Here is a 16,848-nt window from a genome sequence, read left to right on the forward strand (position 1 = left end):
AGTTAGTTCAGCAACTAGAGCTTGAACACCCTTAATAGGAGTCATTACATGTTTTGTTGGACTTCCGTGGTGGTTCAGATTGTAAAGAATCCACCTGCAATGTGGGAGACACAGGTTTGATCCCTTGGTCAGGAAAATGCTCTGGAGAGGGGAATGGCTATCCACTGTCTGTCTGCATCAGTATGCATGGGAGAGAGAAAGGGTGGGAGAGAAGGAAATGTCTCTGTTTGAGCCCCAAGTTGCTGGGATTCTGACACGTTTGCACAGTGCTTGGGAAAACTATCATAATCTACTACCTGAGGAACTCAGGAGTATCCCAGAAGAGTACTCAGATTCAGAAATGAGAAAAGACCAAAAAAAATCTGACCTGGGAACAAAGCTTTATCTACTGGGGAGAAGACCAATTGTGGCAATTCTAAGGGAAAAAAATGAACAGAAACTTCTATAAGAAATGAGAATATGTACAAGTGAGATGAGAGGCTTTCTTATGACTTCTGCACAGAAAGGCTTGAGTCTAATGGTGACTAAAGAGAGCACAACCCTCACTCCCATCAAACCTGTTGGTACTTCCCACAAACGAAGGTGGGGGCCTAGGGCCTGTCTGTAGGCTGTGGGCAGCCTGTGTCTGCAGAGGGACCAAAGCAGGAACTGAGGGGGAGAACACAATGCCATGGGGTAGCAGAGTATTTGTGAGTATAGATGAGGCTCCACTCTTTACACCAGAAACCGTTGGTGAGTGAGAGTGTCGTATAGAGGTGATAGTCCTACAGTATCAACAGGCATCAGGAACCAATTCTACATGTATACTTATTAATGCTATCAGGGTACTTTAAATTCTACTTTTTTAAGTGTATCATTCAAATAATACGTTGTATAAAGTTAAAAAATTATGTTAGAGTCTAAATTTGTCACTTTCTGGATAAATGACCTCAGATAAGCGGTTGAACTCCCTCTAGCTCAGTTTCACTTCTGCAAAATTTGGGATAATAATGCTTTTCTTGGAGCCGAGTCACATAAAGAGCGAGAACAGCCACACTGCTGCTGAAAATGGCTTTCTTCAAAAAAGATAACTCTTCGCAGTATGAATTGGAAACAGGCAGTCAGTTCGTTCAGGTTTCCACAGAGGACTTCTTACATTCCAGGAGAGAGATAAAACTGATTCTTCTCTCAACCAAGTAGCTTCAGATTTGAAACAAAATCATGTTACTATTTTTGCCATATGAGGGTACAAATCACAAAGTTTTTTTAAAAAGGGTAAAATTCCCATTCCTGAGTTTAGCCAGTTTTCGTATTTAAAGTTTGAACAGTTAGATATGTCCCCAGTAAAAACCTATTCAGAAGCAACTGGTTTAGAAAATTGTGTTTAATACATTTTTTTTTCAGTTTAAAGAAACCATATACATGTTTGTTAGCAGAAATCAGTTTTTCCCTATTCTCACTAGATATATAGTAAAAATAAAATTTTAAAAAATATTATTATAAAGGGATAACAGATTACTACCCTGTCCAGATTACCCACAGATCTTAATCTGTCCCTCCCTCATAGCACTGCCATTAAAAAGGCCAGCATAGTGCCTCAAATGAGGTATATGCTCAAAACCACCACAATATTGTAAAGTAATTAGCCTCCAATTAAAATTAAAAAATATATATATACAATATATAATTTTAAAAAATGTAGTATATGCTCAATGGTGATTGTTGAATCAAAATTAATTTGAAACTCTGTTCAGCGTCTGCTCAGACATTGCCTTTGCCCTTTGATGACAGTTGAAGGCAGATGTGAATATTCAACTGTCTACTAGACATTTCCATTTGGATGTCTAATACAGGGTTATCCAACGTGTGACCCTCAGATCAGAATCAGTCAGGAAATATTTGTGACCAGTCCAGGAAATATTTGTTAACAACCTACAACAAAAGAAATACTGAAATCGAAGTTGCTTAAAACCTTTCTAGCATTTTGATAGAGTTACTGCTTTTTATCACATATGAAAAAATTGGTTTGTACTCTAAATGTCTTTATTCCATTTTCTAGAAATATATTTGTATTGTATTTCACAGAAAAATCAGTCTGTGAGAGAAATGGAAACAAAACCAAATCACATTGCTTCCAACAGATAGTTTGAGAAGCACTTAACTGATATCTCAAACACATGTTCAAAACTGAACTGATTCTCTGCTGAACTGATGAACTACCTGCTCATCCTGTAGTCTTCTTCCCTCAAGTGATGGCCACTCAGTCTTTACAGTTATTTAGGCAAAGACCCAAGAATCATCCTCTGAGGGCTTTGCTTCCATCCTTCACCCTTTTGGGATGTATTTTCAACATGGCAATCAGGGGGATGCACTTGTAAAACATAGGTCATATCATACCAGTCATCTGTTCAAAACTCTCCAAAGGCTCTCATTTCACTCTGTGTAATGACCTACAAGGTCCAGCTTAACCTGGCCCCTGTTACTAGTCTCATTTCCTACCATTCTTCCTTGTGGCTCACACCTCTGCAGACACACTGGCCTCCTCAGGGTTACTCGAACACATCAGGCATGGTCCTGCTCTGCGCTAGCTGTTCCCTCTGACCGGAACACTTAAACCAGATCTCCTTCATGTTTTTGCTAAAATGCTAACTTCTCAATTAGGCCTGGGTTGTGGTTTAGTTGCTAACTCGTGTCCAACTCTTGAGACCCCATGGACTGTAGCCTGCCAGGCTTCTCTGTCTATGAGATTATCCAGGCAAGAATACTGGAGTGGGTTGCCATTTCCTTCTCCATCAATTGGGCCTACCCCCATCATATTTAAAATGGCAACTTCTCAATACTCTTCCCTCCCCATTCTCTGCTTGATTTTTTTCTGACAATATTTATCACCTTCTAAAACACTATGGGCTTCCCGGGTGGTGCTAGCAGTAAGGAACCTGCGTGTCAATGCAGGAGGCAGAGACACAGGTTCGATTCCTGGGTCGAGAAGATCCCCTGGAGGAGTGCATGGAAACCCACTCCAGTATTCTCGCCTGGAGAATTCAATGGACAGAGGAGCCTGGCAGGCTACAGTCCATGGGGTTGCAAAGAGTCAGACACTACTCAAGTGAACTAGCACACATGCACTCAAGACACTCTATAAATTCCTTATTATACTTGTGGCCTCTCTTTGCCACTAAATTATGAACTCTATGAGGGCCAAAGATTTTGTCTTTTTTACTATACTGCTGCATACCCAGTGCCGGAATCTATTAGAAGGTGCAGCGTATAATGTTCATTAAATGATCTGGAACAACCACTTTGGGGAGTTATTTGGCAGTATCTGGTAAAACTGAAAATGTATATATCCTATAATCCAGCAATTCCACTCTTGGATATTTACTCTAGAGGAATACTTACATGTGAGGAAATGGTTCATATGTGTTCACTGTAAAAATTTTTGTAATGGCAAAAGATGGAAACAACCTAAATGTCCATTAGTAGGGAAATGGATAGAATGCTATGGTACAGTTAATAAATTGCCATAAAACTGCTAAAATAAATAAACTGGCATGGATATAACTCAGAGCCAAAATGGTGAGGTGAATGTTGAAGACTTATGCACAGAACAATGCCATTATTGACAAAAACATGTTCGAGCTATTTCTGTTTATTATGGGCACATGTATGTGAGAAAAATATTACAAATGAACTATCGAGATGATTCATATCCATTCATGACAGAAAGTTCCATTTCGGGAGGGATTGTTAATTTTACAATGTTTTATTTCTCATTAGATAAAAAGACTGGAAATGAAATAAAACGTAAAATTTGTTGCATTTGAGGTTGTGAATATTGAGTGAGATTAATGGGTTTTTTTGTACTTTTCTGTATTTAAATTTTTCTTAATTAAAAAAAAATTATCTTCTAGACTGTAAGATTTTAAGAGCTGGAACTGTGTTTTATTCATATTCCTATCCATAGTACCTAATACTCTTACTAGAATATAGGCGATTCTCAAGATATACTTGAATATATATGTATTGTATAAATAAACATTTTAATTTTAAAAAGGATAAGGAACTAAGAGGTAAATAAGATGAGTGGTGCAGATATAAAAAGAAAGGTAGGAAATATTTTGGATGGACTATGCATGACCTGGACTTCCCTGGTAGCTCAGCTGGTAAAGAATCCACCTACAAGGTGGGAGACCTGGGTTGGATCCCTGGGTTGGGAAGATCCGCTGGAGAAGGGAACGGCTATCCACTCCAGTATTTTGGCCTGGAGAATTCCATGGGCCATATAGTCCATGGGGTTGTAAAGAGTTGGACACGACTGAGCTACTTCCACTTCACTATGCATGACTTAATACTCATGCTTCCTAAGGCTCTCAGCTGACCTAGGTTACTCTTAAACAGAGGATTTTTGAGAAGAAGATATAGTTGTGAAAAAAAGCTCTTTTCCATGGGTCAGTTACCAAGAAGGCTATAGGGGATTCACTGGTTATTGCAGTAGTGTTTCCAAATTCCCCAAAGAAATCAATCTTTGAGATTCAGACACAACAACAGCAAAAAAACAACTCCTGAAATAATGACCTATTTTATATTTTTCATAACCCTTTTTCACATGTTTTTAAAATATAATGGTAACCATGATAATAAGCAACTATTTTACTGTGATAGGGTTATAATAAAAGTTCCAGAAATTTCCTTCTGTTTTAAAAAATAATAATAAAAGTGTCATTTATTATTATGATGAACCAATATATTGGACAAGATGGTATATTTCAGCTGTATGCTACCTGTTATAGATATTTCATAATAAAATCATTAAAAGAGGTAAGCATTAATGCAAAATAAATTCTAAATAAAAATTTTTATAGATAAAGAGTAAAAAATTTAATATTTAAAAACTTATTCTTCAAATGACATCTTAAAACACATAAACATTAATTGCCTTATCCAATAGATTTGATCTTTGTTTTGCAACAAATGTTCCAGGTGAGAGAAAATTCCTCTTACTCTGTGTCTGATGTTGGTTCAGAGGTTAAAAGTGCTTCCAAAAGTATTATCAGATAGGGCATTAGAGTATCTGTTGCTTTTTATAAGTTCAATTACTTTTTTCACTATGAAAATATGTGGTCTGTTTTACAAAGAACTGTATCTTTTAGTGAATATTCAAACTCTGAAAAATGCAGCAAACATGATTAGATAATATTCAAACCATGTAACACTGGGATTTCCTAGCAAGAGCAATAATATTACACATAAATATTTTGAAATCATGAATTTATGAAGTTATTCTTACAAAATGTTATTCCTCGAAATACCACCCACTGGATCAGCACATTTTTGTATTCTCTATATATATAAATTATTAGTTATATACATATATATTAAACATTAATTATATAATATATATTAAGCATATTACTATTTATGTTATTTGTAAGAAGTGCTCAGCAGCAAAGCCAGGAAAACTATGACAACAGTTACAAGCAAGACAGACATCTTAGATATTAACCTTTCTAATATGCTCCTGACATGCTTCCGGAAATATTTACCTTAATTTTTGACTCTGTATGTAAATATTTCCTCTCTTCCTTTAGACTTGACGTCAGTACTGTTCCTGCTGGCTCAGCAGTAAAGAATGAGGCTGTCAATGCAAGAGACGCTGGTTTGATCCCTGGGTCGAGAAGATCCCCTGAAGGAAATGACAAATGCGCCAATATTCTTGCCTGGGAAATCCCACTGAAGGAGGAGCCTGGAGGGCTACAGTTCACGTGTCACAAGAGTCAGAAGCATCTTAAGAGACTAAACCGCCACCATCAGTATATATTGTATTATATATATTGCTCTGAGCCAATAATATCACTATGTTGACTGCGAAAGCTCAATTTTCCCCTTAACATTGTTTTAGCACCTTTGTTAAAAATCAATTGACTGTATGCATAGGAATCTATTTCTGGAATCGACAGTCTGTTCCATTCTGTTTTATTCTTTTATGTCTTTTTTCAGAGACTCCAAACTGTCATGCTTACAGAGCTTTATAATAAGTCTTGAAATCAGGTAAGGCAAGTCTTCCAATTTTACCCTTATTTTAATATATTGCTTTGGCTATTCTAGGCTCTTTGTATTTCCATTGAATTGGGATGACCCAGAGGGATGGGATGGGGAGGGAGGTGGGAGGGAGGTTCAGGAAGGGGAACACATGTACACTTATGGTGGATTCAAGTCAATGTATGGCAAAACCAATACAATATTGTAAAGTAAAATAAATAAATTTTAAAAAAGAAAACAAAAAATAAGAAATAGCCTGTCAGTTTGTATAAAATTTTGAGATTGAATCTATCAATGAACTTGGTGAGAACTGACATCTTAATAATACGGAGTCTTGCAATCTGTGAACATAGTTGATTTTTTCACTAATTTAGATTTTTCAAAAATAAAAATTTAGAAAGGATTAATATTTGCAAGTGTATAAAATAAGCCAGGCACAATAATGGGTGCTTTGTATGCATCCAATTTATTAAAATTCATTATTCCTTTTACTCAAATTACACGTGGAAGAAAATGGGAACGTGGAGAGCTTAAGCAGGTCCCTGAGGCCAGGGAGTAGGTGGCTGAGAAGGCAATTTGGGCCCCGAGGTGCCTGACACCATGGGCTTCCCTGGTGGCTCAGTCGGTAAAGAATGTGCCTGCAATGGAGGGCACCCCAGTGTAAGGCGAGTGCAGAGAAAAAGAGAATGAGCCCAGCAGTCAGGCAAAGAAAAGGAAATTTATTAAAGAGAATGAAAGGGAGAATGGCCCTTGAGAAGAAACAGCAGCCCACCCTTCTGGTGGATCCCTCTTATACCCTGTAGATGGGAAATCAGGTCCCCTGAAGTGGGGTGGTTAGTTTAGCCTGCAACTGGAGTCTGGCCATCATGTGGTCTCAAGAGAGAGCCTCAAGTGTCCCATGGCAGGGTGGTGGCATAATGTTGAGAAAGTGTCAGCAGCGAAAACAGGATGTCGCTTAAGCAATGTGGTCAGTTTCATGGGTCACTGTGACTTTATCTTTTGTTTGCGTGGTCAGCACAGTGAGCCATTTTAACAATGGGCCCCCATGCAGACCCTATCACCAGGTTTGATCCTTTTGGTGGGAAGATCCCCTGGAGAAGGGAATGGCTAGCCAGTCCAGTGTTCTTGCCTGGAGAATTCCATGGACAGGGGACCCTGGCAGGCTACAGTCCATGGGGTCGCAGAGAGTAAGACATGACTTACTAACTTATTTCATCTGCCTGACACCAAAGCCTGGCTTTTTCTATTCACCAGCCTACTTAATTCAGCTCTAACTAGGACTAGCACTTAGGCCTGCAAAACCCTCTAAAGTTCAGATTGTTCCTGAACAATCAAGCATTTCAAACTCCCACCATCACTGTTATGGTGGAGAAAGTGTAAAATGTGGAGGCATAGGGGCATGAAAGATTAAATTACGTTTTCCAAATTGCACTTGAGAATTCAATGTGCCAATTAGACCCTTGTGACCACTTTGTTCACAGCACTTGGAATTTGAGTTCATGAACAGCATAAAATTCTTGTACCCCATGGCAAGAAAAGATATTCCCATTTATAAACTACCTATGCAAATTATTCTGGTTTAGGATTTGGAAAAGTTTTTGTAAAATATCTAAAAGCTCTTGATATGATTTGAGGAACGACCGGTTATGGAAATTCAGTGACCTTTATAAACTAGCTCAAAGCCAAAAAAAGAAAAAAAATCAATGAAAACAAATCCAAATTGGTGTCATTAAAAGTAATCTAAGTTCCTGATTCATTATTCCTGATGAGTTTAATTTTAAAAAAAAGAATTCATGAAGAAAAAGGTTACGGTTGGAGATCTATTCTCAAAAAAAGTTGTCAATGACAGATTAAAGTGTCCACCTAGATAGTTGTAGGGACCACTGAGATGGGATTTTTACAGTGGAGGGAGAAATGGAACTCAATTCCTAATACCGCATGGGCAAGTGGAAATTTGCAGGGTAGGGGTTCAGTGAATGGAAAATTATTAAGAGAAAATAAGGCTAAGGGGAGTTCTGGCGAAATTAACCTAGCAGGATTCTTGTCGAAAAAGAGCCAGGATGATCAGACATCACCTGGGGAATGGTGGAAGATGGAGAACCTGATCATATATTGAGGATCATCAGATACTGGGGTGGAGGTGGGTGTTCCTAGTTAAACTGACTTAGTAAAGTTCTTGCTAAAACTGGATTTTACAAGGAACTGCACTAATGAGCCTAGGAGAAGGCTTCAGGAACCTGACTGAAGTCTGGCCAAGCAAAGAATCTTTACTTCAAGTATTTCCAGTCATATTTATTTTAAGAGCTTTTCAGGGCTCTTTCAGACCCGACATCCAGTTTAGAAGAGTCTAGTCAACATCCACTAATTTTATAGCAATTGCCTCAAACCGAAAGGCCTAGAGAGGGTATAAGGCTCAAGTTTGAAAGATCTTCCCCTTCCTGGTTTGTCTACAAAAATTAGAATAGAAGGCTGCTAGGGAGAAGGCAATGGCACTCCACTCCAGTACTCTTGCCTGGCAAATCCCATGGATGGTGGAGCCTGGTGGGCTGCAGTCCATGGGGTCGCAAAGAGTCGGACACGACTGAGCGACTTCACTTTCACGTTTCACTTTCATGCACTGGAGAAGGAAATGGCAACCCACTCCAGTGTTCTTGCCTGGAGAATCCCAGGGGCGGCGGAACCTGGTGGGCTGCCGTCTATGGGTCGCACAGAGTCGGACACGACTGAAGCGACTTGGCAGCAGCAGCAGCAGCAGCAGAGAGGAATGGGTACTCACATGCCTCCAGGCATCTGATACCCTGCCTGGCTCTTTTACGCACCCACCCTTCCCCGCAGCCCCAAGTAGAGGGAGCAAGCCAGGAGCCCACGCCCTCGCACCCGGGCAGCGCAACTCTGGAGCAATCTGAGAAACCCGAGGAGGGCGGAGAGAATCGTTTACGCAGGCAGGGAGGGGCGCGAAGGGAGTGAGGCGCCCGGAGATGGCCCAGAGATGGCCCCGGGCTAGTTCAGAGGCCTCCTGCGCCCCAGGTCCAGAAAGACCGCTGCAGAAAGGGGCGTGGAAGGGAGCGGAGCTGCGGAGGCGGGTCACGGGTTCACCCGGCCGGCGGAGGGAGGATGCCACCGCTGCTGGGCTCACGTCGAACCCCGGCTGAGCTGGGCTGTAGAGGCTTCTAGAGCGGGCTGACCTGCCGCGGCCCCGGCCGCGGAGAAGTAGGCCCCCACCGGCCCTCTCTGGCGCCCCGCTCCCCGCGCCGCGGCCGCAGGTGAGCCGAGCCCAGCCGCACCTCGAGGCATCAGGTGTCGTGGGAACGGCGCCCGCGGCGCGAAGGGAGAGCCCGCCGCGTCTCCAGCCATCCGTGATACACGGCGGGAGGGTCGGGTCCGACGGCGGCGCTATGGAGGGGACACAGGAGGGAGCCGGGTGCGAGCTGCAGCGGTTCGGCCCCCCGGCTGCTCTGCAGCCGGCACAAGGTCAGTGGCGCCCCTGCAGTTGCGGGGATGTGGCGCGCCGCCACTGGGAAGCCGGGCCTCACCCGCGAGGCCTGGTTTAGGGGGCGGCCTTCCGCGTGGTGCTCGGGGCTCGGTGGCGGTCTGCTGATTGCACAGCCACCTCTCCGGACTCGGAGTGCTGTTTTATTAGTAGGAAGAGGGAGGATGTACTTGGGACCAAAGCCCGGGTGGGTGTGCAGGGTTTGGGGCGGCGAGGGGTTCGGACAGTCTCCGTTTTTAAAGTGCTCCTTCAGACGGGCGCTTTCTGTGACAGTAAAGCGAAGGTTTGCAGCGAGTTTAGCGGTCAGTCCTCGGAATGGAACATCTTTTCTGTAAGCTTGGTGCGCGATGTGCTGAGTAAGTTAATTGTGGTTGGCTTCTTTTTCACTTTGTTCCTATGGGTTACTGTTACACGGCGTGTGGCTAGTTTAATTTTACCAGTATCAGAAGTAGAAAGGGCTGAAGGTGAGCTCAAATCTGTCATTCACTAACAGAGGCTGTATTATTAACAGTTCCCTTATTTTGTTACTGTTCATCTGTGAGTTTCCATGAACTGGCATGAATCAGCTTCCTTATAAATCCCATAGATACAGTGTCTTTAAATGCTGATGAAAATATTAATATACCCTTTTGAAGAAGGAAATAAAATGTTCTTGAGTGAAAATCCTAAGGGATTATCTTTTTTCTCTCCCTATGTCTTTATCTAGGAGTTACTGTACTCAGACTTTGACAGGCATTTAAACACCCACAGCAGCCATACTTTAATGAATTCTTTCATAATTAGTTCACTTTGAAAGCACTGCATATGCTATTGTAAATATATGTATGCTCTATTGCCTCAGCAGTATCTTTATTAATCTTTTCATTCATCAAAAACTTAAAAACCTTCCTCATGGACAGTTTTTACAGTCAGTACCTACTGTTTGGAGATGGTGAGTTTGCTAACAATGTTTGACTCAGAACCAAATGTTGGATTCTAGACTTAGAAAGCACTTAAACAGTGACTTGTTAGATATTATATTAGTACACTTTGACTCTTAGAATTTTTGGTAAAAATATCACACAGAATCAGCCTTTCTATTCTGTAAAAAAGAATTATACTGTCCATAGTGGTTTGTGGTATTTTATTTTTAAGAAGTTTCCATAATATCAAGATTAGTCTGAGGGACAGTCCAGGATAGGTTCCAGTTTACAAAGTGACTTCTTTATCACTTTGGATAAGCTGACTATGAAGACAGTAAAACCAGCCCTATCCCTTTCAAAGGGACAAAAAAAGTATGAAGCGCTTTGAAAGGTAAAGTGTGCTATATAAAGGCCCTCAATAAAAAACTTCATGCAAGTGATGTTGCCGATTGGGATTTGAACTTAAATTGAGATTCTGAGTTCTTTGCAAGTCCTCCTTTGTAAGTCCCCCGAAGCTCACATTTGCTGGCTGTTTAGGAAGCTGCTATGTCTGCTGGAGCTGTAGGGAAAGTAAGGCTGATGGTTTAGTGTTAGACCCTATGCAAGGGCTTTATTTTCATTTTCTCACTAGAAGCACATGAAGATGTAGATATTCTTATTCCCATTTTGCAGAAGAGAACACTGAGGCTCAGAGAATGACTTGCATAAGGTCACAGAAGTGTCTCAATGTAGAACCAGGATTAGAAACAAAACAGGATCTTTGTTGTCTACATCACATTTTTTACCTTTAACTCAATTGTTAAAAATTTTTTTTTAATATAATCTGATAAAACTGTTATCTCCCCAGGAAAATTGCCCATATCCATATATACACAAAATTTAGCACATAATTTCAGAGTCCAGCCTGCTTTCTGAAACCTTTTCGGTGCTTTCAGGACACTCTACTCTAACTATGTCTGTTACTGAATGAGGCAAAAAGCTTATATATACTATATACTGGTACCATAATCTTTTATTAACAGCAGCCCTTTGAACTTGGTAGTTTTCAACTGGGTAAAAATTCATTCAGTGACTGAAATGAAAAGAAAAGTGACTTGCTATGTTCTAACTGATTCTGTAAACACCAAAATGCAGTCTATTTTTTTTATAATTGTAATCACATTCTTTTTATTTTTTAAATTTTTAAAAAATTTTGTTTTATATTATAGTTGACTTAAAATGTTGTGTTAGCTCCCGGTGCACAGCAAATTGATTGTCATCCATATACATATATCTATTGTTTTTTCAGATTCTTTTCTCGTATACATTATTACAGAATATTGAGCGGAGTTCCCTGTGCTATACAGTAGGTTCTTGTTGATTATTTTCTATATAGCAGTGTATATATGTTGGGGCTTCCCTGGTAGCTCAGTGGTAAAAGAATCTGCCTACAATGCAGGAGACTTCAGTTTGATTCGTGAGATGGGGAGATCCCCTGGAGGAGGAAATGGCAACCTACTCCAGTACTCTTGCCTGGAGAATTCCATGGAAAGAGGAGCCTGGTGGGCTACAGGCCATAGCGTCACATGGAGTAGAACAAAGTGACTAAGCGGCAGCACAGTAGCCGTATGTGTATGTTAATCCCAACCTCCTAATTTAACTCTCTCACCTTTCCCCTTTGGTAACCATAAGTTTGTTTTCTGTGACTGGAAGTCTGTTTCTGCTTTGTAAATAAATTCATTGTATAACTTTTTTTTTTTTTACATTCCAGATATAAACGATATCACATGATACTTGTCTTTCTCTGATGTCACTTAGCATGATCATCTGTGGGTCCATCCATGTTGCTGCAAATGGAATAATTTCTTTTTTATGACTGAGTAATATTCCATAAAACTAAGAATCATGGCATCTGGTCCCATCACTTCATGGGAAATAGATGGGGAAACAGTGGAAACAGTGACAGACTTTATTTTGGGGGGCTCCAAAATCACTGCAGATGGTGATTGCAGCCATGAAATTTAAAGAAGCTTACTCCTTGGAACAAAAGTTATGATCAACCAGATAGCATATTAAAAAGCAGAGACAGTACTTTGCCAAGAAAGGTCTGTCTAGTCAAGGCTATGGTTTTTTCTGTGGTCATGTATGGATGTGAGAGTTGGACTGTGAAGAAAGCTGAGCGCCGAAGAATTGATGCTTTTGAACTGTGGTGTTGGAGAAGAGTCTTGAGAGTCCCTTGGACTGCAAGGAGATCCAGCCAGTCCATTCTAAAGGAGATCAGTCCTGGGTGTTCTTTGGAAGGACTGATGCTGAAGCTGAAACTCCAATACTTTGGCCACCTCATGTGAAGAGTTGACTCATTGGAAAAGACTCTGATGCTGGGAGGGATTGGGGGCAGGAAGAGAAGGGGATGACAGTGGATGAGATGGTTGGATGGCATCACCGACTCGATGGACATGAGTTTGGGTGAACTCCTGGAGTTGGTGATGGACAGGGAGGCCTGGCGTGTTGCAATTCACGGGGTCGCAAAGAGTCGAATACGACTGAGCAACTGAACTGAACTGAATATTCCATATATATATTCATACCACATCTTCTTTGCCTGTTCATATGTTGATGGACATTTAGGTTGCTTCTATGTCTTGGCTATTGTAAACAGCACTGCCGTGAACATTGGTGTGCATGTATCCATTCTAACCATGTTTTTCTCCAGATATATGCCCAGTACTTGGATTACTGGATCATATGGTAGCTCTGTTTGTAGTTTTTTAAGGTACCTCCATACTGTTCTCCATAGTGACTGTGCCAGATTACATTCCCTTCAGTAGTGTAGGAGGGTTCTTTCTCTTCACACCCAGCATTTATGTTTGTAGATTTTTTGATAATGGCCATTCTGACTGGTGTGAGGTAATATCTTCATTGTAGTTTTTTTTTTTTAATTGGAAGATAATTGCTTTACAATGTTTTGTTGGTTTCTGCTGTACAACAACATGAATCAGTCATAAGTGTACATAGATCCCCTTCCTCTTGAGCCGCCCTCCCACCCACCCCCCAATCCCACCCACCCACCCCCCAATCCCACCCACCCCCCAATCCCACCCCTCTAGATTGTCACATGGCACTGGGCTGAGCTCCTTGTGTTATACAGCAGCTTCCCACTAGCTATGCATTTTACACATGATAATGTATATATTTCAATGCTACTTTCTCAGTTCATCCCACCCTCTCTTTACCCTACTCTATCCACAAGTCTGTTCTGTATGTCTGTATCTTTCTGCCCTGCAAATAGGTTCATCAGTACCATTTTTCTGGATTCCATATATATGCATTAATATGTAATATTTGTTTTCTCTTTCTGACTTATGTCACTCTGTATAACAGGCTCTAGGTTTTGTCTGTCCTCAGTTCAGCTGACTCAAATCCATTCCTTTTTATGGCTGAGTAATATTCCATTGTGTATATGTACCACTTCTTTATCCTTCATCTGTCAGTGGACATCTAGATTGCTTCCATGTCTTGGCTGTTATAAATGCAATGAACACTGGGGTACATGTGTTTTTTGAATTACAGTTTTTTTAAGGGTATATGCTCATTAGTGGGCTTCCCTGATGACTCAATGGTAAAGAACTCTCCCTCCAATGCAGGAGATGCAGGTTCTATCCCTAAGTTGGGAACATCCCTTGGAGAAGGAAATGGCAACCCACTCCAATATTTTTGTCTGGAAAATCCCACGGACAGAGGAGCCTGGTGGGCTGCAGTCCTCGGGGTTGCAAAAGAGTCGGACACAACTTAGTGACTAAAAAACAACATGTTGGGGTTGCTGTGTAATATGGTAGTTTTATTCCTAGTTTTTTAAGGTAGTTTTTTAAGGCACCTCTGTACTGTTCTCCTTAGTGGTTGTGTCAGTTTACATTCCCATCAACAGCATAGGAGGGTTCACTTTTCTCCATACCCAGCATTTATTGTTTGTAGATTTTTTGATGATGGGCATTCTGACTGATGTGAGGTGATTCTTCACTGTAGTTTTGCTTTGCATTTCTCTAATAATTAGTGATGTTGAGCTTCTTTTCACATGCCTCTTGATCATCTGCAAGTCTTTGGAGAAATGTCTATTTAGGTCTTTTGCCCATTTTTGATTGGGGTTGTTTGTTTTTTTATATTGAGCCACATGAGCTGCTTGTAAATTTTGGAGACTAATCCCTTGTCAGTCAAATCGTTTGCAAATATTTTCTCCTATATGTTTTTAATATTTGTCTGTGGATTGTCTTTTCATTTTGTTTGTGGTTTACTTTGCTGTGCAAAAGCTTTTGAGTTTAATTAGGTCTTATATGTTTATTTTCGTTTTTATTTCCGTTACTCTCAGAGACAAATCAAAAATCACTGCGGTGATTTATGTCAAAGAGTATTCTGCCTATGTTTTCTTCTAAGAGTTTAATAGTATCCATCTTACTTTTCGGAGAAGGCAATGGCAACCCACTCCAGTACTCTTGCCTGGAGAATCCCAGGGATGTGGAGCCTGGTGGGCTGCCGTCTATGGGGTCATGCTGAGTCGGACACGACTGAAGGATTTGGCAGCAGCAGCAGTCTTATCTTTAGGTCTTCAATCCATTTAGAGTTAATTATTGTATATCCTGTTAGAGAATGTTCTAATTTCATTCTTTTAATGGCCTCGGATATGCAGATGGCACCACCCTTGTGGCAGAAAGTGAAGAGCAACTAAAGAACCTCTTAATGGAAGTGAAGGAGGAGAGTGAAGGAGTTGGCCTGAAGCTCAACATTCAGAGAACTAAGATCGTGGCATCTGGTCCCATCACTGCATGGCAGATAGATGGGAAACGGTGGAAACAGTGGCTGACTTTATTTTTGGGGGCTCCAGAATCACTGCGGATGGTGACTGCAGCCGTGAAATTGAAAGATGCTTTCTCCTTGGGAGGAAAGTTATGACCAACCGAGAGGGCATATTAAAAAGCAGAGATGTTGCTTTGCCAACAAAGGTCCATCTAGTCAAGGCTATGGTTTTTCCTTGGTGGACTTCCCTGGTGGCTCAGACGGTAAAGCGTCCACCTACAATGCAGGAGACCCAGGTTCAATCCCTAGGTCGGGAAGATCTCCTGGAGAAGGAAATGGCAACCCACTCTAGTATTCTTGCTTGGAAAATTCCATGGACAGAGAAGCCTGGTAGTCTACAGTCCATGGGGTCGCAAAGAGTTGGACACGACTGAGCGACTTCACTTCACTTCATCCAGTTATCCCAGCACTGCTTATTAAAGAGACTGTCTTTTTTTCATTGTATATTCTTGCCTCCTTTGTGGTGGATTAATTGACCATACGGTTTACTTCTCGGCTTTCTGTCCTGTTCCTTGATCTTCAGAGGTGCAGTTTAGAACAATGGCGCTTATTTGAAAGCAGATCTTTTCTTTGGACTCCGTCAACCATCCTTCAAAAACAAAGAACATAGATGTTGCCTTTACTTACAGTTTTGTTTTTTGTTTTTCCTCCTAGAGATGGCAAATCCTGAGGCTGCTATAAGTAGCTGCAGCTCTCATGAAGAGGAAAATCGCTGCACCTTTAACCAGCATACATCTCCCTCTGAGGAACTTCTATTAGAAGACCAGATGAGACGAAAACTCAAATTTTTTTTCATGAATCCTTGTGAGAAGTTCTGGGCTCGAGGTAGAAAACCCTGGAAACTTGCCATACAAATTCTAAAAATTGCAATGGTGACTATACAGGTAGGCACCTCAGATCATGAGCTTAGTGAGGTCGTCTTTTACTAACAAAGATGACTGTGTGTTTTGTTTTGTTTTTAAATAACTTTTAAACTATATGCCTCATAACAATAAATTAGGAGATATACAATCTTAAATCCTCTCTCTTCCATATTTGTGAAGGAAGACTTTTTTCCCCTTTACTTGTTTCTTTTCATCTTTCATTAAATTGTAATTTTACTCACATAGTGTAACTAGATTTCAGGAAAAGAAAATTTTAATATTTTGCTTCCAGTCAAGAAGTTTAGCTGAAGGTTTCTAAATCAACTTTGGAAGCTAGCTGTTGCCCAAGTAAAGAATTCTTTTTTTTCCTAGTTAGTTGCCTGAAAATTTCTCTCTCTTCATAATTTTTTGGATTCTCACATCCCTGTGATCGTGGGAGCCCTGAAGTAGAAGAGTGTGGAGCTGATTAAAAGGAGTAACATAGGTAGTGAAATATGAGACTTCATTTTAGGAGATGTTGAATCTCATTTCTTTGGCTTCTCTTAACATTTTGGGGAGAAATTATGTTTTGTGATTCTTTGTATATATTTATGATTTACTCTTGTGAAGGTATGTTCCTGCTAGTGAGAGTAATTATCTCTTGTTTAAAGCAAAAGAGCAAAAATAAAAGCATATTTAATAGGAAAATAGGTGATAGGTTTATTTTTTCTTAATTTGGTGAAAAATGCGTATGTAAATAAATGACTGG

General features: G+C 40.6%; 1 protein-coding gene across 2 annotated transcripts in view; it reads left to right on the plus strand.

The window, feature by feature from the left end:
* Nucleotides 1-15,893: 15,893 nt before the first annotated feature.
* Nucleotides 15,894-16,848, plus strand: part of MCOLN3 (mucolipin TRP cation channel 3) — a 28,147-nt gene continuing 27,192 nt past the window's right edge. For both annotated transcript variants that reach the window (XM_068964087.1, XM_068964088.1), the window contains exon 1: nucleotides 15,894-16,121. In XM_068964087.1, the coding sequence (XP_068820188.1) occupies nucleotides 15,894-16,121 (228 nt within the window). The remainder of the gene's footprint in view (nucleotides 16,122-16,848) is intronic.

Source organism: Capricornis sumatraensis, chromosome 2, assembly GCF_032405125.1.
Source record: "Capricornis sumatraensis isolate serow.1 chromosome 2, serow.2, whole genome shotgun sequence".
Taxonomy (NCBI): domain Eukaryota; kingdom Metazoa; phylum Chordata; class Mammalia; order Artiodactyla; family Bovidae; genus Capricornis; species Capricornis sumatraensis.